Source organism: Alligator mississippiensis, chromosome 3 (genome assembly GCF_030867095.1).
Source record: "Alligator mississippiensis isolate rAllMis1 chromosome 3, rAllMis1, whole genome shotgun sequence".
NCBI classification, from domain to species: domain Eukaryota; kingdom Metazoa; phylum Chordata; order Crocodylia; family Alligatoridae; genus Alligator; species Alligator mississippiensis.
In genome coordinates, this window is record NC_081826.1 from 165,821,081 (window position 1) to 165,844,763 (window position 23,683).

At 47.6% G+C, this 23,683-nt stretch overlaps 1 protein-coding gene and 1 long non-coding RNA gene across 2 annotated transcripts; one reads left to right on the forward strand and one right to left on the reverse strand.

The window, feature by feature from the left end:
* Positions 1-143: 143 nt before the first annotated feature.
* LOC102573545 (thioredoxin) lies at positions 144-9,295 on the reverse strand. Its single transcript, XM_006259210.4, has 5 exons — positions 9,184-9,295; positions 5,757-5,861; positions 4,438-4,497; positions 2,301-2,366; positions 144-371 (listed from the first exon to the last, which is right to left on the reverse strand). The coding sequence occupies exons 1-5, from the start codon at positions 9,205-9,207 to the stop codon at positions 309-311; spliced, it is 318 nt and encodes a 105-aa protein (XP_006259272.1). The 5' UTR covers positions 9,208-9,295; the 3' UTR covers positions 144-308.
* A 97-nt stretch (positions 9,296-9,392) lies between these two features.
* On the forward strand, positions 9,393-17,705 carry LOC132249456 (uncharacterized). The gene is made up of 2 exons (XR_009460930.1): positions 9,393-12,909; positions 16,119-17,705. It is a non-coding gene; the product is annotated as an uncharacterized LOC132249456 (long non-coding RNA).
* Positions 17,706-23,683: the final 5,978 nt, after the last annotated feature.

A 23,683-nucleotide genomic window follows, 5' to 3' on the forward strand; every position in this document is an offset into this window, starting at 1 on the left:
TCCTCATGGTAGGAGACATTTTGAAGGGCTTAAACACTCGCCAGAAATGATAGCACATTAGGGCAATGTCATCCAATTTATCCTTTGGAAACTGTAGTAAAAGACAGGCTTTTATATGAGCTTCAAGTACCACACACAACAACTGAAGGCAAAGAATTGATAATTTTATTGTACTCATTTACAGTCTGAAGGGACAGTTTATTTTGATATTTATTTTCAAGCTAACCTGATCAGTCTTTAAGTAGAAAAAGTTACGTGCTATAATTTAAACAGTCAACATTTGTTCACGCTGTTTGTTGGATCCATTGCTACATTAGTTCGTGAATACTCTCTACCAGCTTCTCTTTGTTTGCTCCAGAAAATTCCTTCACCTGCAACGAGAAGTTGTTTCAGGCTATACATTTTAGCTCTATTATTAAATTAAAAAAAAAAGATAAATTAATGCCAAATACCAAATCACTTCCAGTTATACCACATTACACTCCCTTGGGGGTGGATGGGGAAATATGGCTATTCCTGCTTTCCAGCTGCATTTTCAAGGTTTTGGACACTTTAGAGTCTGGTTGCATTTTTAAACAGGTACCCACCAAGTTAAACATTTCTTAAGAACCATGTCTCCATGCCCATTGCAACTCCCAGCCCAGTAAGTCCACTGCTCTCAATTGTGTCCTTACACTGCAAACTGTCATTATCCAAAGAATGGACTGCCAAGCCCATGTGTTGACTAGGAAGTGCATGATATCACACAGTAGGACCAAAACTCATCAAGATGTATGAAGTTTAGCTAACACAGCAAAAACTTGCATGTAGCTACTGAGGCAGTTGCTTGTTTACAGAAATTAATTTTAGGGAAGCGCTGCTGGAGATTCATTAAAGACACTACCAGTTTAAGAAAGTTAACTGCCACTGGCTTGAGATGCACAACATCTAAAGACCTAATACCAAAGGGCCAATTAAGCTGAGTTTAAAAGCCAAATCACAAAAGGCTTTAGTGTACAACAATGCCTTTTCTCCAACCCCTCCCCCCAACATGTGTGCTTAAGCTTGGGAAAAAGGTCCTGTGCTGGAAAGAAGGGCAAAGCTAGAGACACTGCATGCCATGCAGCTGTCAAGATGGCTACCACTTGCATTTGCTCAGAAAACTGAAGGTGCAGTCTTGTCAGCCCTCCCATAGCCATAGCTATCAGTCAAGTACTGCAGCTTCTGCCCAAAGCAGCAAGGGAGCCATTATCAGCATCTTGATGAGGCCCGTGCTGTAGAAACACATCATAATTTACAGAAGTTCCATAACGAACTACTTGCAACAAACAAGTAGTAGTCCTTCTACTGCCCTTTGCAAGGGTCTGGGGCCTAGCCTCATGCAACAAAGGAAAAATTCTAGTGCCATACTTTCTGGACACTGTTTCCACGAGGATTTACTGTGTCACAGTCTGCCATGATTCTGGAGAAGTCTCCCTCCACACTCCTTAACATTTTGCCTTCTGGAAGAGGAAGACGTGTTTTTGTTTGGGGGTTTGAGAGAAAATATGGTGCATCAGTTTGGTCGTTGTGAAAAATTGTTACTTCAGCCTCTCTACAAAGATGGACAGTAATCAATGGCTACCTTGACTTTTGTTTTATTACATGCTTCATAATGTTTCAGGAGAGTTACTACTGTAACTGGTAAATGCTAACCTATTGCAGTGGGTAGGCAGAGAAGTTGCACACAGCCAGCTGACAAACGTCTGGGTCCTGGGGCGAAAGTGAAGAGTGCCTAACTCTGACTAGTGAGGATTATGAACTGGGGCATACATTTCAGGTATTTCCCTGAAATGGCAACATGCCAGACAACTGTCCAGGACTCAACAGGTAGTTTGCTTTTTTTTTGGGGGGGGGGGGAGGGGGGTGGCTATTAAATGTTTGTTGGTTTTCGTTTTTTTAAGTATATTTTAGCAACCCATTACTCTTGGCTAGAAAATCTAGTCTCAGGATATATTAACTTCCTTGTGCTTTATTAGTTCAAAAGTCATCTGCATCATGGACAAGTAGGCTAGCTAGCAAGCTCTACAAAACATGAGCATCTTTAGTTTTGGAAGACTTTCCTGGTACAAAGCCAGATTCCATTCTTCTTCCTCCCTACCCCCAAAAGATCATGCAAAGCAATTATCTAAATTTTAAGATAATTTTAAGATTCTAAGCCTTTCTAGGCCTAAACATAGCTACTATTGATCTGGGTTCAGATCAAGGATTTCAGCATCCAGTGCTCTCCTTCCCTGGGCTACTTTCCCCACACCTGCTCCACCAGGAATGTGGAAACTTACCCGCTTGCCGTTCTTGTAGAACAGGAATGTCGGCATGCATTTGATTTGACAATGTTCAGCAACATCCTAGAAGAGAGGAAGTTTCACTGGAATCTTAAGATATAAAACTTTAGTTACAGCTAGAAAGCAGTCTGTCTAAAAACTGCTAGAGGACAGACTGGAGCCAAGCATGTACTTGCTACCAAGTAAAGCGGTACATTCCAGTGGAGTCTACTAGTCAGCTAAAAGCTATAGTCTCCTCATCTTTTCTAGATTTAGAGCAGTGGCTCTTAAGTTGTAAAGAGGCACCCCTCAGAATCAAGGCACACCTCCAAGTTTATCCAAATTGAGCAGTACCCCCATTTCAGAGACTTACAGTGCTTTCCTCTTTGCAAAGGAGCCAGGTAATAGGGGCAGGAGAGTGTCCAGGCAGGCAAAGCCAGAGCCTGCCCTTATCCACTTATCTCCTTGCACTTTCTGCAGCACCCTTCAGACGATCTCACTCACTGAAGTATAAGCACTAGTTCTAGTTTCCTCTGGGGGACTGTTTGACAAACCCAGGATTTTAGAGTCCACACAGCTACTAGGAAGCCTCATTGTGTCAGGTCCCATTCCAAGCAAGTTGTGAGGATGTACTCCACCGATAGGTTGAGCTACCAAATTCCAAGAAGTGTTCCTGCTAAAGAAGTTGTTGCTCAAGTGTGTCCGAGGCCAGAAGGAGAATCCTTAAACACTGAAGCTTACGGCAGTGCGTTCATTATTTCAATTATGTGTCTCAGCCAATCAAATTTAACTGGTGCAATAACAGGAAAAGAAATTCCTGCCATTAGGGGCAGTTGGGACACAACCCTTGGGTAAGCTCTTGCTTAACAGCAAGGGGAATGGATACAAGAGAAAGTTTGAGAAATATGTATTCTTTGGCAGAGGTCAGGTGAGACTCAACAACATAGGTATTTAGTGCCCTTTCAAGTGATTGCATGACAGCCAATTAATGCACACCATTACCTTGTAAAAAAAAAAAAAAAAAGCCTCAAGAAAGCTCCCCATCTAAGGGCACCACCCACAACAATGCCAAACATCTGGTAACATTAGAAGCTAATCCTATGTGTAAAAACATAGAACTGCTCCTGCCAAAACAGCATAGATTATTTTTTCCAGTATCATGTCTTGGCTATGAAGTTAACTTGCAAGCTAGAGTGCCTGCCTGTCGTATGTGCACTTGTCAGACTGCATACTTGACAGACTAATGTTGTTTACAGCAGTTCAAATATCAGAACATGTACTGTAAGAACTCTCTCAACATGTAATCTTACCAAATGAGGATTTCTCATGTTGATACAATTAAAAAAAAAAAAAAAGCTGAAGCCATGCAGCATTCCTACTCTATTTTCCCCACTAAAGAACATTTCTAAATTTAATAGATATTGGCAAAAAAACAGCTGTCAGGGAGAAGCAGGGATAAGTTAGACAATCCTAACAGAGTACAGCAGCAAGGAGAAAGTTGAATTTACATTGGCTCTTGAACTCACAATCCCTGAAAGTGATTGTACTCCGTTTCAGAGCAGTAGCTAGACAACTTGCCTGCCTTTTGACATGCCATCAGTTTATTTGTACTGAAGTCAAAAAGGAAACAGTACTGGTCCAGTAATGCCAAAGTTCATGGGAAGATTAAGTGATCAAGGCCTGAGCATGGCAGGCTCTATGAGTGCTGTTACACTTGTAAGGGCCAAGCAAATTTTAGCTGATTTACCAGGACTGAAGACTTGCTATCTTAAAGTGTAAATCTGAGTTTTCAGTCCTGGTAAAGCAGCTAAAGTCATCTTGTTAGCACCTTTCTTCCCTATGCCTGCAGTGAAGACTATGGAGTCTGCCAGACAGTAGTACAAAGCCAGATTGATTAAAGTTCAAATGCACAAGTATAAGTCCACTATAATAATTTAACATTTCCCCAGTAGGACATAAGACACCCCCACTCTTGAAAGGTCAGTCAGTCCTTAGCTTTCTTGCTCTGTAAAGCTAAGAAAATACGAGAGCAAGAGTAACACTACCCATTTTCAGCAAACAAAGTATTACACTGCATGTTAAAATCTAGTTCTATTGTCAGGAGTTATATGACCAATAGTATTATTTTTTCCACTGTATTAATTCAAGACCTTACCTGAGCATCATCCACATCAACCTCCAGGAATACTACATTATTATATTTTTCCACAAGTTCCTAAAATTTAAATACCAAAGATTAGTGTTCTAGCTGCAGCTTTATTACCCTCCCCCCCAAGCTTTGTGTCATTTTGGGGAAAGACTAATTTCCCCTCCCTCCCCACTTAAAAAAAAAAAATGAAGTCCCATTTCCATTAGTGCTATTTTACTAGCTGGAATTCTGGTCTCCAGAGTTCAGTTAACAGTATAGTGTCAGTGATGGTCACCAAAGCATCCATGACTTTACTTTTCCATCTCCAATCGGAACGGATTAGGAGGAGGATTTTATTTGGGCATTCCCTGCTCTGCCTCCAAATCATTAAGTCTCACAACAACTTGCTCTGGAAATATTATGATGGCTATAGGGACACACAAATATTAAGCTTTAGAACCTTCCAGACACAGGCAGGTCAGTTGAGGATTTATAGCTGTACACATATTCTTCTCTAGTTTGATCTAGTTTGCAAGATAGTAGTCTCCCTACTACTGAACTGCTTTTAAAGTTAACATTGTATTCCTTTTTTCTTCTTTTGAGCAAGAGTGCTTAATTGGATTATTCTTGAGACAGTCCATCTCCATTTCAAAAAGGGAATGGATCCAAACTTAATACAGTAGAGCTGCTTTGCTTTTCCATGTGCATTTACAATTTTGCAGATTGGGAAAGCGTATAATCCAGTACCCTGTCAGAATACTGTGTTGAAGCCAGGGAGCATGTAGGGCCACACAAACAGCCACACTGCAGTTGCTGCTGGCCCTACAGATCTGGCCCAGAAGTACACCCTGCAGTATTGATTCAGTCCAAGGCCTTGGACAAGTTTGACACCACTGTCTTAGGGGAAATCAAAATGCAAGGTACTTATTCTAGATTTGAACAGCTACCCAGACCATATAGCAATATAAAACATTGATATCATTTTAGCCTTAATTACAATTTCAGAGTGACATCAGTATTTCAGATGGGCTTCTGAAGGCAGCCGATGCAAGACTCTGGTATCAAATAGAACAGGTTTATTTACATTCTCTGGACCCTGTATTTGCCACAGTGCAGTTAAAAGAAAGTCTCACTGATGCATGTTCTTTAAAATTATTCCATGTAAAATGGCTTAAAAACCATCTACCATGTCAGGGATGTGGTTACAAACTGCACAAAGGTCTTCTTGACTATGTCAGCTGGGGACTTGTCAGACCTCTCATAATGAAGTAGTTTTGAAGCACTACATTAGTTTTTTTACCATTGAAAAAAATCAGTGAAGTGAGTATTGTTTGCCAGTTACTTACATGGAAAAAAGGCTTGATCATTTTGCACGGTCCACACCATGTAGCAGAGAAGTCAATAACTACAAGTTTATCACCAGCTGCCTTCAATTCAGTCTCAAGTTCAGCCTGGGGGGGGGCAGGGAAGAATAAGAGAATAAAAATTAAAAACATTAAGTTCAATTCCTACAAGTGAATACAAGTCATTTGCCTCTTGACGACCAGCGTGCTCTTGAGCTTAAGAATTCTTTTTAGAGCAGCTGAGAGTTCATTATGAAGAAAGAAGTAGTGTCAACATTTTGTACAAATGCAAAATAAGACATTTACCTCATCCACAATGAGAATCAGTTTAACAATAAAATGTTTTTGTAACTAATTTAATACCTTTTACTAACAGAAGAGTAGACATGCCACCTAGAGTTTTACTTTTGTTCAGATTAAGTCCCAGGAAATAATGATGTCTTCTTAAATGTCTCTTATGTTATGCTGTATTGGAATACAAGTCTAACTTTAATTCAAATTTCCATTAACACATCTAGTACATGTTTAACTAATAGGGCAACACAATTTTAAGTGTGCTGATATACAAGAAAAGTGTTTAGCAAAATATGCTTTGCATAAAATGTCAAAAATGGGGGAGGTAAAGTGTTATCTTCAGTTAGTGAATTAACTTGGCTACCACATCAAGGTATTAGAACTTGTAGCTTTCCATTCTCCACATTTAGCTTTTATTAAAGTGGGGGTGGGAAAGAGAAGTCTCCTGCATTTAAAGTTCAATAAATTTGTGTCTCAGCTTTGAAAGAAATTAAAATTAAAGGAACTAGCTGGTCCAAGACAATATCACACGAAGAAGATGGTTTAGTACTAAAGTGTGATGCCAGATGTTTAGCAAACAGTTTTCAGTCTTAAGTGAAAGTACATTATTTGCTCCTAAAAAGTATTCAAGTGATTTTAATTCCATAAATTTAAGCCTTAAATGCAGTTTGAAGCTGGCAACCTTATTTAAAAACTGGAAGCCAATATGAACTAAATGTAAGCACTATCATCAATTCTGAAGAAGTTCCCACCACTCGTCCAATTAAAAAAAAAAAAAAAAAGGTGACTAAACTCGGAGTCAAGCCATTTTCCCCACCAAATTATAATGGCAGACATGGTGTCTTGGCAGAAACTGCAGCCAATCAAAAGATGCCACTTTAGGCTCTAGACTTGAGTTATAGTACATGTTCCTGATAAATAATGCATACAGGTTACCAGTAGAGGAAAAAGTACAAGTGGTCAGGCTTCATCAGACAGATCTAACAAGTTAAGCAGGGCTTCCCCCCCATGCCGCTCTTTTTATACACTGACAAGTTCAGAGCCTAAGTGAACTCCTTTATTCTAGGCAATCTGGTATAATCCAAGCAAAAACACAGACTTCCTGTATCAGAGATTCTTTTTGTACACCAGATCTTTCCACACAGCTATTCCTGAAAGTGCAATTTTAAATGCACCACAATCTAGCTCTTTGATCATACAGTATTTTAAAGCACTGACCTTGTATACCAGAGTAATAGGTATCTACATCAGTGCCCTGATAATACACAGTTCAAACTGATATAAGTAATCAGAGTCATAACTGTGCAAGTTATTGTATATGCATGCCAACTGATGCTCTTGAGTAACTATGCACAGGAAAGCAAGTTTCTTCACCACTCCCTTTAGCCCAGGGAGTCAAACTCATCTGGCTTCCCTCACCCTTTTGTCCCTGACCCTCTGGCCCCATCTCAGCATACCTGTTGCAGCAGCTGCTCCAGCTTGTCCAGGACCTGCACTTTCTGCAGCTCAGATCCTAGCGCAGCTGGAATAAGTGATTTGTGTGGCATGCATGGTCCAGTCAGAGCCGTAGGGATAGCCACCCCAGGCTAGGCACTGCATGCAGCACCTGCTTCAGCCTGTCTAGGATCTGGCCTGCACATTGCACCTTGCTGGCACAGGCTGGGTATACACTGCATGCAGTGCAGCTGCCACTTTGGCCAGACTGTGCCATACCCAGCATGCATTCTGGGATCTGCACTGAATGCAGCTTGGGTCACAGACCAGCTGGAACATCTGCTGGATCAGGTATGCTGGGGGAGGAAAGGAAGTCCATGGGCCCAGTCCAGCCCCATACCATGGGAAACCAGACCCACATGGGGCATCAGACACAGGGGCAGCACTGGGGCCAAATAGCAGGGGCCACAGTATATTTAATACCCACCCCTGCTTTTGCCTTCTCTACATCTTCAGGCATTACTAGTGTACATTTACCGGGGCAGAAGACAGCTTACTCAGTGCATTCCTTTAGACTGAGATGCGAGTGTATGGGTGAACGAAGTTTAGCTAACCAGCTAGTGGAATTAGCAACCATCCTGCATCTTCATCTACCAGTTTCCTTCTGGTCCCAAATCAAAAGCCCTTTAATGCCAGTTACCTGCTGGCATGGGTGGCCCTTAACTCCATACTCAGATGCATAACAGCGAGTAAGTAGCTTGCCATGTGACCAGAGGATGACTCATGTACTAGGACCCAGTTCCACTAGTCAGAGGTTATGATGTAAATTAGAGAATGTCAACTACAAAGACTGGAGGATTAAATTTGTCTTTTATAGCTGGGAGCAGAGGGGGATTTTTCCTCTCTGCCCCAATTAGAGCAGTGCAGGAGGCCTTACAGAGTAGGAGCAAGTGCCAGGAGGAATTTAATCTAGAGCACTAATCATGCAGCAACTCTGGCTGCTAACATTAGCTGTGCTTGCATTTTTCTGAATTATGATTTATTTCATGTGACACTTGCCAAGATCAAGCCAAAAGCTTCTGCTGTTTCAGAACCAAATCCTCACCTTCCCCCCCAAGATGCGCCGCCCTGCCTTCCCTCCCACACCTGAGCCCACAGCAAGGAGCTCCCGCCTGGAAGCTCCCACAGCTCCAAGATCATTAGGATTACTAAAACAGACTGCCTCGTGCTGCACCAGCCTACACTACTGTCTTTATGCAAGGAAAAATAAGAGCCTTGCTCTCCCTAATCCTCAGGGAAGAGCAGGACAGTTATTCAGTGAGCCCAAGAGCCCTCAGAGCATGCTTTTTAAAAAGAAAGAAAAAAAGGAAATTTTTAAGAAAAAACGGGACTAGTCTACATAGTAGGTAGAAAAATGGAGGCAGAAAATGAGACTGAAGATCAGTCAGGGGGAGGAGAGAAGCTCAGGCGACCCGCCCTGCAGCTGGGGGGGGGGGAACGAAGGTGTGTGGAGAGGGTGACTTTTTCCCAATGGGGGGGGAGGGAGCCTTTTTCAGGAAAAGGCGGACATGCGTGTCCACCCTTTTCCGCCCCAGCCCCCTTTCTCCTGCCCCGCCTTCAGCCAGCACTGCCTGCGAGGCGCCCCCCGACGGGAACGAGCCGAGCTGCCCGCAGCGCCTCCCCCCCCGCAGCGGTCGCTCACCAGGCTCCCCAGGCTCTTCACCATCGTGCCGCCTGCTCGCTCGCTCGCGCACACTCTGCCGACTGCTAACGTGAAACGGGCACCTATAGCCAGCCGCCCGCCCGGCCGTCAGCTTATATAGGCCGGTGAGGAGGAGGCGTGGCCAGATGGGCGCATGCGCGGCTCAGCCAGTCGTCTTCCCGGCCCTTATTTTTTTTTGGTCCAGGGAGCCGGAAGCAGGGGTGGGGTGTAGTTTAGCGCATGCGTGCAGGGGTTGTTCTCATTCTCCCTTGCTGTACGCGACAGGGTAACAAGGTTGGAAAAAAAAGAAAAAAGGCTTCCCTGGGGGTGGGGAGCTAGGGAATCCCTTTCCCCAGTAAAGGGAGAGATCTGCCAGGAAATCCCGAGTGCCCCCGTGCCGCCTGCATGGGGCTGGCAGGGGTCAGGACAGCCCCTGTCCGCGCCCTGGTGCCGTCTGGCCCACTGGGCCCTCACATTTGGTGGCAGGGCAGTGGTGCAAGGGTTAATGCCCACGTTTCAGGACCCGCGGGGAGCCCCTCTGCGCCAGCTCAGGTGATTTGGGTATCTGGGGCTGCCAGAGGCCGCTGGAGCAGAGCAGGGGCACGTGCAGGGGCTGGCTGAGGGGCAGAGCAGAGGTCTGGTCCAGCAGCATGGGGACTGGGTGCATCCGGCCCCAGTCGTGGCAGTGGGTGGGTCTGATCTGGCCCGCAGACTGGCCACACACCTCCTGGCCAGCAGAAGCACCAGGTTGAGCACTGCGGTCCTACACGCTTGGGCCTCTGCCCCGCGGGAGAAACAGGCCCAGCACAGCAGTCTTACAGACCTCTCCTGGAGAGCTGCTTATTGATGCAGTTGGGTGGCGAACGTGCACAGACGGAGCCGGTGTGCAGTAACACTGGGTGACGTGGCCCCAGGCAATTCTCCTGGTTGCCTGCCCACTAACCAGTTCTCTGCATGCACACATAGTTAAGTGAGGCAATGACTGAAACACGTTGGCAAAGCTGAAAGACGGCCCTGAGAGGAGGACAGCCCCCAAATCCGAAGGAGACATGAAAATTAGATACCATGCAAAAATGGCCTTTTTCCCCAAAAAATATGTAGATGTTTTATAGGATGTTCAAAGCTCAACATTTTCTGTCTTTTGACTGGGAATAAATGGGTTTCAGGTGCTTATTTTTCAACTGACATTCTGTTTGTCTATGGAAAGCAGGTATGAGCACAGATAGATGCTTTTCACGAAGAATTGTGTTTAGGCAAAGCTGTGGTTTTCTATTGAAAAACTGAGCCACGATAAGAATTTGAGCAGCCTTGATCAGAGCTTTCTAGTACTCCAAAATGTACATGTACACACCAGAACAACAAAACACACATAATGTATTGAACATCTGCAATATTTACAGTGCCCCAAAAACTTCCAAGTGCACACAGAGCTCTAAAATTACAGAACACAAGGGTGTTTGAGAAAATAATAGTGCTTTTAAAATAAAACCATTTTGTGTACAATGATCACCTACTGGACAACATCACTTCTCTACATAGTTGTAAACGTTGGGTGCCTTTGACAACACTATCAGTGTGCCCTGCTGCTGTGTACTTTCCCACTCATTGCATAGAAAGTGGGTTTATTTGAAAAATGCTGTTTCTTTCTGGAGCACCCTCATACAAACGTACTAACTATCACAAAACATCATCCCCCAAATTTTCACAACTCCTGAAATCCTCAAATTTATGGTTTGTTGAAAGCACAACACACATCCGTTGCACTAAAAGGTAATACACAATCTTTCATACACAAAGATGAAATAATGATGAAAATGCTGACATATACAATGTGCCAACCTGATGCTTGTGCTGCTTAGAATAATCTGAATGAATAAATAAAAGACCCATCAGAAGCCACAAAATAATCAAAGTATAAATATTATGTCACAATACATACTGCACTAAAGAAGGGAAGACCTTGGCCAGAGACAAACTGCAGATAAACGTTCAGAGAAATATAGGGCACTCTACACATGTGCATTTACTGCTCAGTAATGGAAATTACTGCACAGTATGGACACAACTCATTTACTGCACAGTATGGGCATGCATATGTCAAGTTGTGTCTGTACTGCGCAGTACATGTGGTAATTTATGCCAATTTGAATGTAAATTTGATACCTGCAAATTTACACCCAATTTGTTACTGCACAGTAACGCAGATGTAGATGTCTTACTGCACAGTAACACTGTGTGTGTGGACTGACTTGGTACTAACTAGTCCCAAGTCAGTCTACATACAGTGTTAATGCATACTATAATGCCCACACATGTAGATGCCGGCCTATTCTGGTTTACTGTGTAGTAAATTTAAGCCAGTATAAATGCATGTGTAGACATGCCCATAATCATGCAAATCCCAAACTGTGGCACTGTCATAGGTATGTTTATGCTGTCTGTAAAGCAGTGGTTCTCAACCATTTTAGACTGCAAACTAGAAGTGACCGTGGACCAGCATAATGGAGACTGGAAATGACCAGTATACTGTGGATTGGCAGCCAACCTTTTTTTATACTGAGTATATACTCAGTATAAAAAAGGGTTGGCTGCCAGTCTGCAGTATGCTGATCACTTCTGGACTTCCGATCCAGCAGCCAACCCTCCTGCGGACCGGCAGCCACCCTTTGTGACCCAGTACCAGGCCATGGCCCGGGGGTTGGGAACCTCTGCCGTTAAGGAAACCAAGCAAAATAAAGAACACTGAGGTTTGAATAAAAATACTTTATGTAATAAGAAAGAAGTGCAAATGCACTCTGACTTGTAGGAAAATTGAAAACAGATGTTAAGATAAATAAAAGGAATTTCCACCATATTCTATGACAGATCTGGGTGGGAAAAGAGGTGAATAGGTAAGGCTTTTTTAAAATGTTGCCTCTAAATCTTCTTCTGATTAAATAGAGAAACAGCCTTGTATATGCGATGTTGTGGTATTAGTCACAGCTGTGGGCGTGCCTAAGCTCTCTTAATGAGTCCTCGGTTTTCCTCAGAGACTCTGGGAAAAAATGCTGTGTAATGATGAGGGGGAAGTATTTCTGTGCTGTGTAATGATGAACAGAAAACACGCATAGTCCCTTCCCCCAGAACTGCTTTCCCTCCTCCTTCTCTGTTTCCTTACCAGCTTTTCATTGTTGATACTGGAGCTTGTGAAGTGACGTAAAATTATTTATAGCTTGTATAAATAGAAAAGGTTCAGCTAGTTTATGTTAGTTTAGCAGCTCCAACTATTATACTTCCTGAAATTATGAAACTTTGAGTGGTCACGTATCATAAGTTAAATTTACTCTGGTTATATATTTAAAATCTTATATATATTTAAAATAACACTAATAGTTTTACAGTGATCACCCTTAAAAAGTTTCACCAGTTTGAAAGATTTGCTGGATCCAGACATATTCCTTATATTTGCATGAAAATTTCCATTAGTAGTTTCCAGATCAGATGCAACTCTGCATGAAACTTTCTTTTTCTGGTACCTTTTGGTGTATTTTATATATTTTGGGGCTCATCACCTGTATTTCAGTGTTTGCTCTGTAGTTAAAAATTCTGGAGTAAATTAAACCTCATTGTGATAATAAGGGGCAAAAACTGTGTTCAGTTCTTATACAGCATGGCGTGTTCCAGTGCAGGCAGTTAGCACCTTTCGTCAAGCTTCAGGAAATTCCCAGGGTCAGAAGTCTCTATCAGGTAGGCTCAGAGGGCATCCATACACATGCTCCAGGGGTGGGGTGGAGCAAGCCTTCTAATTAAATTGCCGAGAGTGTCTCGTGTATCAGCATCTCCAAGCTTCAAAATAGAGGTGGTGGCGTTCTATATAAAGTTTGTTTGACGAGCTTTAGATAAAGCACCCCCGCTGCCATTTTGAAGCACGGGATGTTGATACACATGATGCGGAAGCTGGCTGGAGTGCAGTAATTATGGGGTTGCCAACCTTTCAGGATTGTCCTGGAGTCTCCAGGAATTAGATATAAACCTCCAGGATACTGCTGAGAGTCACCCAGAAGATAAATGATAGGGCATTCATTAAAATAAATATTAAATGTTGAATCTAGTATATATATAGTAATCCAGTGGGTTTTTAAAATGTAATTGTAATGTGCATTTGCCTTCCTGATGTAAAGTCTACACTAATCTTTAACTGATATATGCAAGCATGCAGGCACGTTCGCTCTGTCTCTCACGGGCACGTTGGAATTCTGGAAACACCCCAGAATAGATTCAGAATTGGCAACCCTAGGTAATTACTACTTTTTTTGGTTTTTTAAAAATTAAAATCTATATCTATAACTATATCATAGACTTCCATCGCACCTTTTTTTTAGAACCACCTTAAGAAAGCCGTGCACCTGTTACAATAACTGCACCTGCTCCCCTGTGCTCACACCCACCCACCCTCTGCCCTTCCCTAACCTAAACACAGTCCCTTTGTCCAGGCTCTGACTTGGGGTTTCCCTCCTCAGTTCATTCTCTGTCCTCATCGGTGTAGATGCCGCTGTCGCTTCCACTGTTGCTGATCCTGTTGTCCTCTTCACTATCTCCAGGTCCAGTTGTGTCATTGTCCCCTTCGTTCTCCCTATCCACTTCCCTTCCTGGGAGGACTTTGAACAGCCTATGTATGCCATGTGTCCCTTTTCCAGGTGGAGTTGGCTGCATCTTCTCCCACCACTTTCTGGTAGTAGGACTGGAGTTCGTTCAGAAACATTTTAACACAATCCGTTTGCTCGAACTTAGTGTGACTGTACATCAGGAGGTTCCTGCATTGCCACAGGGCACTCCTGATGCAGGATACAAACTGGTCAAAGTGGGTTGTCTGGGACCCCTGATGTTTAGTTAGGTGTCTGTACAGCGCTGCCTCCCCTGTCATCAACCTGACTCCTGTCACTTCCTCAAGGAGCTGGCTTACCTTTTTCCACACTCCCTTGGCATAGGGGCAGAGCCAAAGGAGGTGGTCGATGGTCTCATTCTCACTTTGGTAGCTTCCCCTGGGGCAGTTTGTTTCTAGACTCTCGTCTCGCTCTGCGCCTCCACACCTTCCCTGGGAGTACACCATGAGCTATGAGCCAGTTCAGGTCTCTGTGGTGTTTTCTTAGGTCTTTGTGGAAGAGCTGGTCTTAGATGGCCTGACAGTAGTCATCATGGAGCAGCTCCATGGTCTTGCCTTCTGTATCTTCCTGTGGTTGAACATGGTCTCTGGGCTTTCCTTCGGTAGCTCATACTCGCTCCAGAACTCGTTCAGCACACTGTAGAACCAGGGGCTCTCCATGGTGCACGGACTCCCTCTGGCTGGTGCATGCACCCAGCACGGTCTCGGGAGATGACCTGTAAAATACTTGACAAGACAGGCTGTTTTGGTTGCTGGCCGAGTTGCCAGCTTGCAGATCTGTCTTGTGTACCTTGCCAACAGGAACACATGGATGTCAGGCATCCCCCTGCCCCTGGCCCATTTCTTCTTGTACAGGGTCTTACTTGCCACCTTCTCCATTCTGGATCCCCAGAAAAAGATGCACGTGACTCTCTGGATTCTGTGGGTGACACACTTGTGTGTAGGGAAGACCAGTGCGGTGTACAGAAGCACTGGTAGCAACACTGCTTTCATGAGTGCCACATGCCCCCCATGGAGAGGCAGCGCATGTGCCACAGACCCAATTTCTGCTTCACTTTGTCCTCCTTCTTCTCCCAGGCCCTCCTTTCACTCAGCTCAGGATCAAACTCCACCCTGAGGATCTTTGCCCCCTCATGGGGGACTGAGATCCCAGGGACTCCAGATCCCTGAGCTCGCCCATAGCCAGGCAGGTACTCTTGCTCACTTTAAGGTTGGCCCCTTCTGCTGCCTTGTAGACCCATGTGTACCTCCGGGCTCTCTCTACAGCACACTTATTCCAGAACAAGATGTTCAGATCATCCATGTAGGCCAGGACCTTGGTTTCTTCTTTGCTTCCTCCAAAAATCGGGACTCCATGCATCCTGGGGTCCTGCCTGATGTGGTGGGCCAGGGGTTCAATGGTGCTGATAAAAAGGATTGGGGAGAGCGGGCGGCCCTGGTGGAAGTAATTGCTGTGCTCCAGCTGACTCAATCAAGTCTGCTCTGACACACTGTAATTACAGTGTGCCAAAGCAGCTTCCTCCCTCGTCTGTAGGCACCCAGGGTTACTGTACTTCATAGTAACACACCCACACCTTTCCAGCAAAGGAACAAAGTCCCCCTCTCTGAAATTTCTGAAGTAATAGGTGGTGTCCTAGGGGACTAGCCAGGCTGTGCTCTGACTGCTGTCAGTTTTCAAAGCATTCCTTTGTGTTCAGGCCAATTGACAGGCGTTCCTCAAGGGAATGATGCTTCAGGCACAAAAGGGGACCATCCTAGTGCACATAAAGGGAGGCAAAACAGCCAAAAACCCTCTTGGCTGAGCGGGGAAATCCAGGAGAGCCTAGAGGGAAAAGAGAGGCATACAGACTGTGGAAGCAGCAGGTAGCCACCAAGGAGGAGTATACCTGCTTGGCTCGCACTTGCAGGGAAGCAGTGAGGAAGGCCAAAGCAGAAATGGAACTCAGGCCGGCAACAAAAATTAAAGACAACAAAAAGTCCTTCTTCAGGCATATAGGGAGCAAAAAGAAGGCGCATGGACCCCTACAGGACCCCTACAGGACAGACTAGGGCAATTGGTAACAGATAGGAGGAACTGCAGGGAGTTGGTAAGGAAGACCAAGGCAACTCTAGAAGTTAGGCTAGCATCAGGGATTAAGGACAATAAAAAGTCCTTCTTTAGGTAAGTTGGGAGCAAAAAGAGGGGGCGGGGTAGCATAGAACCCATACAGGATGGGCAGGGGGGCTTAGTGACGGATAGCAGGGACAAGGCAGAGCTCTTCAATGAGTTTTTTGCCTCTGTCTTCTTAAATAGGAATCTAGACGAACCCTCAACATACATCACGGACACCAACAAAGGGAACATCAGCCAACCGGCAGTCAGTGCCAACACGGTAAAAAGACACTTGGAGGGACTGGATGTATTCAAATCACCAGGACCAGAAAGACTCCACCCATGGGTAATGAAGGAATTAGCAGGGGTCATAGCTGATCAACTGGCAAGGATATATGAGCGTTCCACTCATGGTGCTCGAGTCAGGTTCCGGAGGATTGGAAGAGGGCCAATGTCATCCCAATCTTTAAGAGGGGGAGGAAGGAGGACCCAGGGAACTATAGACCAGTCAGCCTTACCTCTATCCCTGGGAAAGTCCTAGAAAAAATGATCAAGGAGCACATCTGTGGGAGCCTGCTGGCTAATGTGATGTGGAGGGGTAACCAACATGGGTTTTTAGCAGGTAGGTCCTGCCTGACTAACCTAGTTTCCTTTTATGACAAGGCCACCAATTTTTTAGATGCAGGAGTCGAGGTGGATGTTATCTATCTGGACTTCAAGAAGACCTTTAACAAGGTATCCCATACCATCCTTATAAATAAACTGAGGGGATTTGCCTTGTCTAAATTAATGGATGACACCAAATAATAGGGCAAAGTAAACAGTGGAGAGTAAGGAGCGGATTCAGGCAGATTTGGACAGGTTGGGAATGTGGGCAGAAAAATAGGATGCAATTTAACAAAGATAAGTGCAAAGTGCTGCATCTAGAGAAAAAGGATCACCAACACACCTACAGACTGGGAAGTGACTTTGTAAGCAGCACAGCAGCAGCACTACTGTTGCTGCCTTGTACCGAAGCAACCTTGTGTACCAGCCAGCCTCTCTGCAGCACACTGAGCTGGGGATTTAGCCCTGGGCTGCCAGGATGACCTCCTGGGTCCCCTGCCATTTGGGGATGCTCCAACCCGACTTAACATGCTGTGATCCCAGGTGCATGTGGAATGTGTGTCTGGGAGCAATGAACTCTGGTGTGCTAAGTACCAGAGTTTATTGCATCACATTAATGTGCACATGTAGATATGCCTACTGAGGACTAAAATAAAGGGAAGCCTGGAAGGTGGTATAAAGCCTCTCTTTTCCTTCCACTTGGTGCTGAACAGCTTTCAGTCAGAATCAGGCCTCATCTTTCAGCAATTCATGTAACTTACTAGAGAATATAGGGAAACTGAAACTCAGATTCAATTTCAAGGACATGCAGCACTGCCATGCCTGCAGTCCTTGACATCATATTAATGGTTACAATCCTACTAGGTTAACACACACTTAACTTCTAGGCAAGCTTTAACAGTTCTGGGTGGCTAGAGGGTTAGTTCTCTGGATGTAAGTGAACTGAGAGGACTGTCTTTGGCTTATGGGTATTCTGAAGCAAGAAGTTTCCTCCATCACATGAAACTAAAAATGTATATTTTGCCTCAGCTGTCCCATCCATTATCTATGGCCTTGCCTATCTTTCTGTAGAAGACATTCAAAACACAATGGACATTTAAAACACAATGGACGTTTAACTCATGATGATACCTGCTCCACTCCTTAATCCTCAACACAAAAATAAAAATCATGTGGCTTCTTGATTGTCTTTACTAACCCCGTTGTGCCTTCCTTCTCTCCCTCTTTCTGGGTTCCTGTATGACTGTGTTTTCCTTTTGTTACTGGGAGACCTCTGCCATGTTGCTTTTTCCTTTCCAATCTGTCCAAGACTGCTAGTGGCAAACTGGTCTACATTGGTAACAGTGTAAACAGGTGCCTCTTATGTCCCCTGTGGCCGCTCTACTCCTTCCCTAGCTGCACTTACCAGGCATGGCTTACCCAGCCCCTAGCCCTGGCACCCAGGGCCAGGGTCCTCAGATCCTTCTGGCCACCTTTGTTGTCCTGCTGGCCCACTGCCGTCATCCCACCCCTCCTCATCGGGGACCCAGTCTACCCACTACTCCCATGACTCATGAGGCCCCACACCAGCCCCCTGGACCCCCAACAGGGCCATTTTAAATGGTGCCTCGGGTAAACCCACACCCTCATCAAATGTGCCTTCGGTCACTTGAAGTCCCGTTGGTAGTCCCTCATGGCCCACCTCGAGATGGCCAAGAACAATCTCCCCTGGGTCATCATTGCAATGTGCATGCTGTACAATATTTGCGAGGCTTGGGGAGAGGCGTTCAGGGAGGCCTGGGCAAAGGAGGCACACCAGACAGAGGCAGCCTGGGGGTGAGAATACATCCTGTAGTGGCAGTGCCAGCAGTGGGTATTACCAGCCAGGCCCCAGGTGAGCCATGCACCCACCAGTGGGGGAAAGGGCACTGGGTATGGGAGGCCCTGCCGGACCACCTCTTATAGCACTCCCCCCTCTAGCCTGCCAGCCTTGATGCCCTGCTGCCCACACAACTCCTACCCCCTGCACACCTCCAGCACCACTCTCAGGACATGCACATGGTTGAAACAAAATGCTTTATTCCCTCCACAACCCCGCCCTCTCCCTCCCCACTCAACACATAGAGCCCTCTTGCCCCTCCCCCCTCAACCAACAGAGCCCCCTCCCCCTCCCTTTCTAACAAATAGAGCCCCTCTGAGTCCTTGGGCACATGAGCTAGGGGAAAGCAAGGGCGTGGGCCCAGGTGGGTAATGGGGGACCTGGGGCAGGGGCCAAGCAAGGGGCTCCAACAGGCAGGAAGTGGCAGAAGGCCTTCTCCCAGGTCCAGGTGGGGGCCTAGTGTGGGGCTGTGGGCAGGAAAAAGAGGTCCTGTGGGGCCTGGGATAGGGGTTAGGCAGTGGGAGGCATGCATGCAACCGCCAGGCCAAGGAGGGTGTCCAGGGTCTGGCGATTGTTATCCATGGCCTCCACTACCCGGGCCTGGTTGGCCCCCTTGCTCTATCCACTCCTGCTCCAGGTGCTCCACTGTGACCCAGTGCTCCCTCTGTGCCCAGTCCCATGTGTCCTTCTGGGCAATGTCCTTCTTCTGCTACCTCTCCTGGTGGGCCAGGTCCTCCTGCCACCAGGCCTCTGCCTGTGTCTCTTGTGCCTCCTGTGCCTCCACCACCACCACTAGGCGCTGGAGCAGAAGGGTTTGGTCCTGAGTCCATTGCTGCTGCAGCCACTGCATGCAGCAGGCTCCAGCACTGGGTTACAGCAAGGTGGAGGCTGCATCCCCACCAGGGCCTGTGGGCTCCCCCTGTGTCCAGATGTCAGCCCTGCGGAGGCAAGAAACAGAAGCCTTTGTGAGAGTTCGCAACATTTCAGAAATAAGATTCTTTGCATCAGGGGCTGTGCGCTGCGCAGCCTTCGATCGGGAGTCAATCATGCATGGGTGCCCAGGGACCATGGTAAGTCTGACCAGGCCACCAGCTGAGCTTCCCATCTCTGCTTGCTTCCCTGGGGCTGGTGGACTACTGGGTGCTGGCCGCAGGCAGCCTGACTCCCCTGCCCACTTCCCAGGGTTGGACAGGCCAGGCTGCTGGCAGCACCTGCTGCCATGGCTCCAGACACTGTTCCCCCACTCCTCCTCATTAGCCTAATTTCATTGTCCACTGTGCTGTGCTGTCACCCAGCCCACAGTGCCTGGACTCGGGGCACACGAGGCTCCCAGAAAACTGGGGCAAGGGGTGTGCCACACCCCTGCTCTCCCTACTGGGGGTCTCCCTGGGGACGTGCCTTGGGGTTGGCCCCCAACCATACTACTGCTGTGCCCCAAGTGTTCCCCTGCTGTCTGTGCTCTGGATGGTACATGATGAGCTGTTTGTGTGGGCTGAGAGGTGCCAGACCCACTATGCCCTGCTGCTGATGATCCTCCTGGTGCCCTGGGCACACCTGCACTCCTAGTTTGGGACCCTGAGCTACAATAGCACAAGGGGTAAGTCTGAGCTGCCCTGCACCCTCCACTGCTGCCTGAAGGGCTACCTGTGGCAGTGCTACACATCCCTAGCCCTCACTGTCGAGGAGTACATAGCTGCCAGCATTGGTGCCTTCCTTAGTGTGTGAGAGGCCTGTGCCTGCCCAGCTGTGAGGACATGGGCTGCTCAATAAAGTTTTGAACTATGTCCCACCTCTCTGTGTACTATGTGGGAGAACATGGGGCCAGGGGAGCACAGGTAGGTTGGGTGGGAAGGAAGGGCAGGGGCTGGGGCCAGGGGCCAGGGGCACAGGGGGAGGGGTTGGGACTGGGAGGGCCCTCCCTTCAGTGTGGGATTTACTACATGTCTGGGCCTGGTGAGGCTGGTGGCTCAGCGTGGGCTTCCCTGTCAGCAACAGCAGCTGACTGCACCCAGTGTCCTCAGCCCATAGTGTGTGGTGAGCTGGTGTCCAGCCAGAGGCCCCCCTGGGGAGGAGCTGGCACTGCTAGTGGCTGGTGATGTCATGGCCAGCTGTTCCTTATGGTGGAGTCTGGGGATGCGGAGCTGATGAAGCAGCTGCTGGCCAAGGCTCCCCAAGCTGCTACTGGATGCAGCAGCTGGGGAGGTGGGTGGGGCAGGGTACTGAACACCCAAAGACCCCTCTTCTGGGGAGGTGTTACCACTGGAGGAGTCAGGGTGGGGCAGGGGCTCAGGCAGGCCTCCCCCGCTGGTGTAAACTGCAGAGATGTGGCCTGGGTCCTGGGGCACCAAAATGTTGGTCAGCTGCCCCATAAAGGGCATGGTCTTGCAGGCAGAACGGGACCACAAGGCCTTGATCTTTATGCAGCACTTCCACACCATCCAGGTGTGCCCTCTCTCCTGCATGCTGCCTGACAGAGCTTCAGAAATATGGGTGTTTGAATGCCCACCCCATGCAAACTGCCTCTGCACCTCCACATTGCCTCATAGCACCATGAGGTTGCCAATCTCCTCTTGGCTCCAGTTGGGTCCCCAAGTGGAGGACTCAAGTGTGTACATGTGGGCAGGGCCAGGCCTGGCCTCAATGGCAGGGGTGGGGAGGACATGGTGGTGAGTCCTGTAACAGCTTTCTGGGCCCCCATACGGCTGTCCCTGTGTGGCTGGCCCTGCACAATGGCCAGCAGTGCTAGGCAGAGGGACACGGCCAGGGCCTAGGAGCCTTGCAGCAGAGGCAAATGTGCCACAGCACCTGTAAACACAAGAGATGCTGCTGGGGGTGAGCAGCAGCAGGGAGCAGGTGCTGACCCTGCTGCCAGAGGCAGCCAGGCAGGAGCCCAGGGGAGATCTCAGGGTTGGGCAGGGGGTGCAGCAGGATGCAGCCTTTTGCAACACTCACCAGTGGTCAAGCAACAGCTCTGGCTAGGGGATAGGATGAGCAGAGGCTGCCTGTGTCCTGTCCAGGGGGCACACAGGGCCTGCAGTGCTCCTGTGCAGAGCACAGGCTCCCCCAAGCTCTTGGTTGTGTGTGCAGACTTTTATAGCCTGCAGCTAGGGGCTGTCACTGAGGGAGCCCAGCCTTGGGGCAGGGGAGGCACCCAGCTGGGAGACACCCAGTCAGGAGCCCTGGGGCTCGGCTCAAGCTGGGCCCCTAGTGGCTGGGCAGACGGAGCATTAAAGTTAGTGCTGGGTCATGTCTACATGTGCGTTACTGTGCTTTAACTAATCATGCCTAAATTTGATCCCTGCTTTGGCAGGGATCAAATTTAGTCACAATTAGCCATTTTTACTGTGCAGTAAGGTCTCACATATATAGACACGCACTCATACTGTGCAGTAAATTAGACTAAGGTTCAGTAAAGCGTCTCATGCGGATGCGCCCAGGATGACCTAGACAAACTAGAGGACTGGGCCAAAAGAAAGCTCATGCGGTTCAACAAGGACAAGTGCAAAGTACTGCACTTAGGACGGAACAATCCCATTCACCATTGCAGGCTGGGGGCTGACTGCCTGGGCAGCAGCTCTGCAGAAAAGGACCTGGGGGTTACAGTGAACAAAAAGCTGAATGTGAGCTAGGAGTGTGCCCTTGTTGCCAAGACTGCTAGCAGCATACTGGGCTGCATTGGTAGCAATGTTTTGCCAGCAGGTCAAGGGAAGTGATTATTCCCCTCTATTCAGCACTGGTGAGGCCACATCCGGAGTACTGTGTTCAGTTTTGGGGCCCCCACTACAGAAAGGATGTGAACAAATTGGAGAGAATCTAGCAAAAGGCAAGAAAAATGGTGAGGGGGGTGGGGCACATGACTTATGAGAACGGATCTGGGTTTTCTGTTTCCCATGGAAAAACAGAAAAAAACTGGATTTCCCTTTTTTATCAGAGAAAACACGGATTTTTCCTTTTAGCAGAGAAACCTGCGGGTTCCCTGCTTTTGTAAAGAGCTTTGTGGACTGGTTGAGCTCCAGGCTGCAAGAGCCTTTTGCAAACAGGGCGGGAAACCCCAGCCCTGCCCAAGACGGAGGGGGAAGGGTAGGGTCTGAGTTGCTCAGTCAGCCACAGATCCGGGCTCAGCTCATCTTCATTCTTTGCTTCTGAAGCCTGAGGTAAGTCGGGCTTGCAGGAGGCTGGGGGCCCCTCTGGCGGGGCTGGGAGGTTGCGGGTCATGGCTGGGGCCACTGGCAGGGCTGGGGGGGGGGGGGGGAGCCAGGAGCTGGCCCCGCCTGAGCAGGCAGAGTAGTGGGGGAGCCAGCTCCATGCTGCTTCTGCTACAGTGAGTGCCTGCTGTTGGGGGCAGGGAGCTGCAGACTTGGGTCCCTGGCCCCATAGCACTGGCAGCTGGGGGCCTCCTCTGGCAGGGCTGAGAAGCAGGGGCTGTGGGTCGGGGCAAGAGGAACAAATAGGGCAGGGGGGCTGTTGTGGGGGCAGTGAGGGGCACCAGTAGGCCTGGGGGGTCCTTGGGGGGCAAGAGAGGGGCACCAGCAGGGCTGGGGGGGTTGCTGCAGGGGGCTTTTAATTTTAATAATGGATTTGGGGGGTTTTATCAGAGAATTTGTGATTTTTTGTCAGAGAATTTGTGATTTTTTTTATCAGAAAACTAGGATCCCTGCTTATGAGGAGAGGCTGAGGGAACTGGTTTTATTTAATTTAGAGAAGAGAAGACTGAGGGGGGATTTAATAGAAGCCTTGAACTACCTGAAGTGGGGTTTGAAAGAAGATGGAGGTAAACTGTTCTCAGATGGAAGAACAAGGAGCACTGATTTCAAGTTGCAGCAAGGAAAGTTTAGGTTAGATATTGGGAAGAATTTTCTCACTACAAAGGTAGTAAAACACTGAAACAGGTTACCCAGAGAGACTGTGGACTCTCCATCCTTGGAGGTTTTTAAGACCCAGCTAGACAAAGCCTTGGCTGGGATATCTACCTGGGCCTGGTCCTGCTTCAAGCAGGGGTTTAGACTAGATCTGCATTTCTCAACCCATGGGTCACAATCCAAAAGTGGGTTGCAAGAATATATGAAAGGGTTGTGAACAAGCTTTAAAACTGGATTCTCCTTTAAAGGAGAAAAACATGGGAAAGCATAGCTTTTCCCTTGCAGGCTGGCAGAGTTCCAGCCTGCCAGGGGCTGCTTAGCTCCACCCCCTCGCATGCTCTACACCCCCCCTATCCTGTCCCACACATCCAAACCCTGCCCTACACACTTGGGGGAGGAGGGCTGGGGCAACAGATCAGGAGTGAGGGGTATTGGGTTGGGAC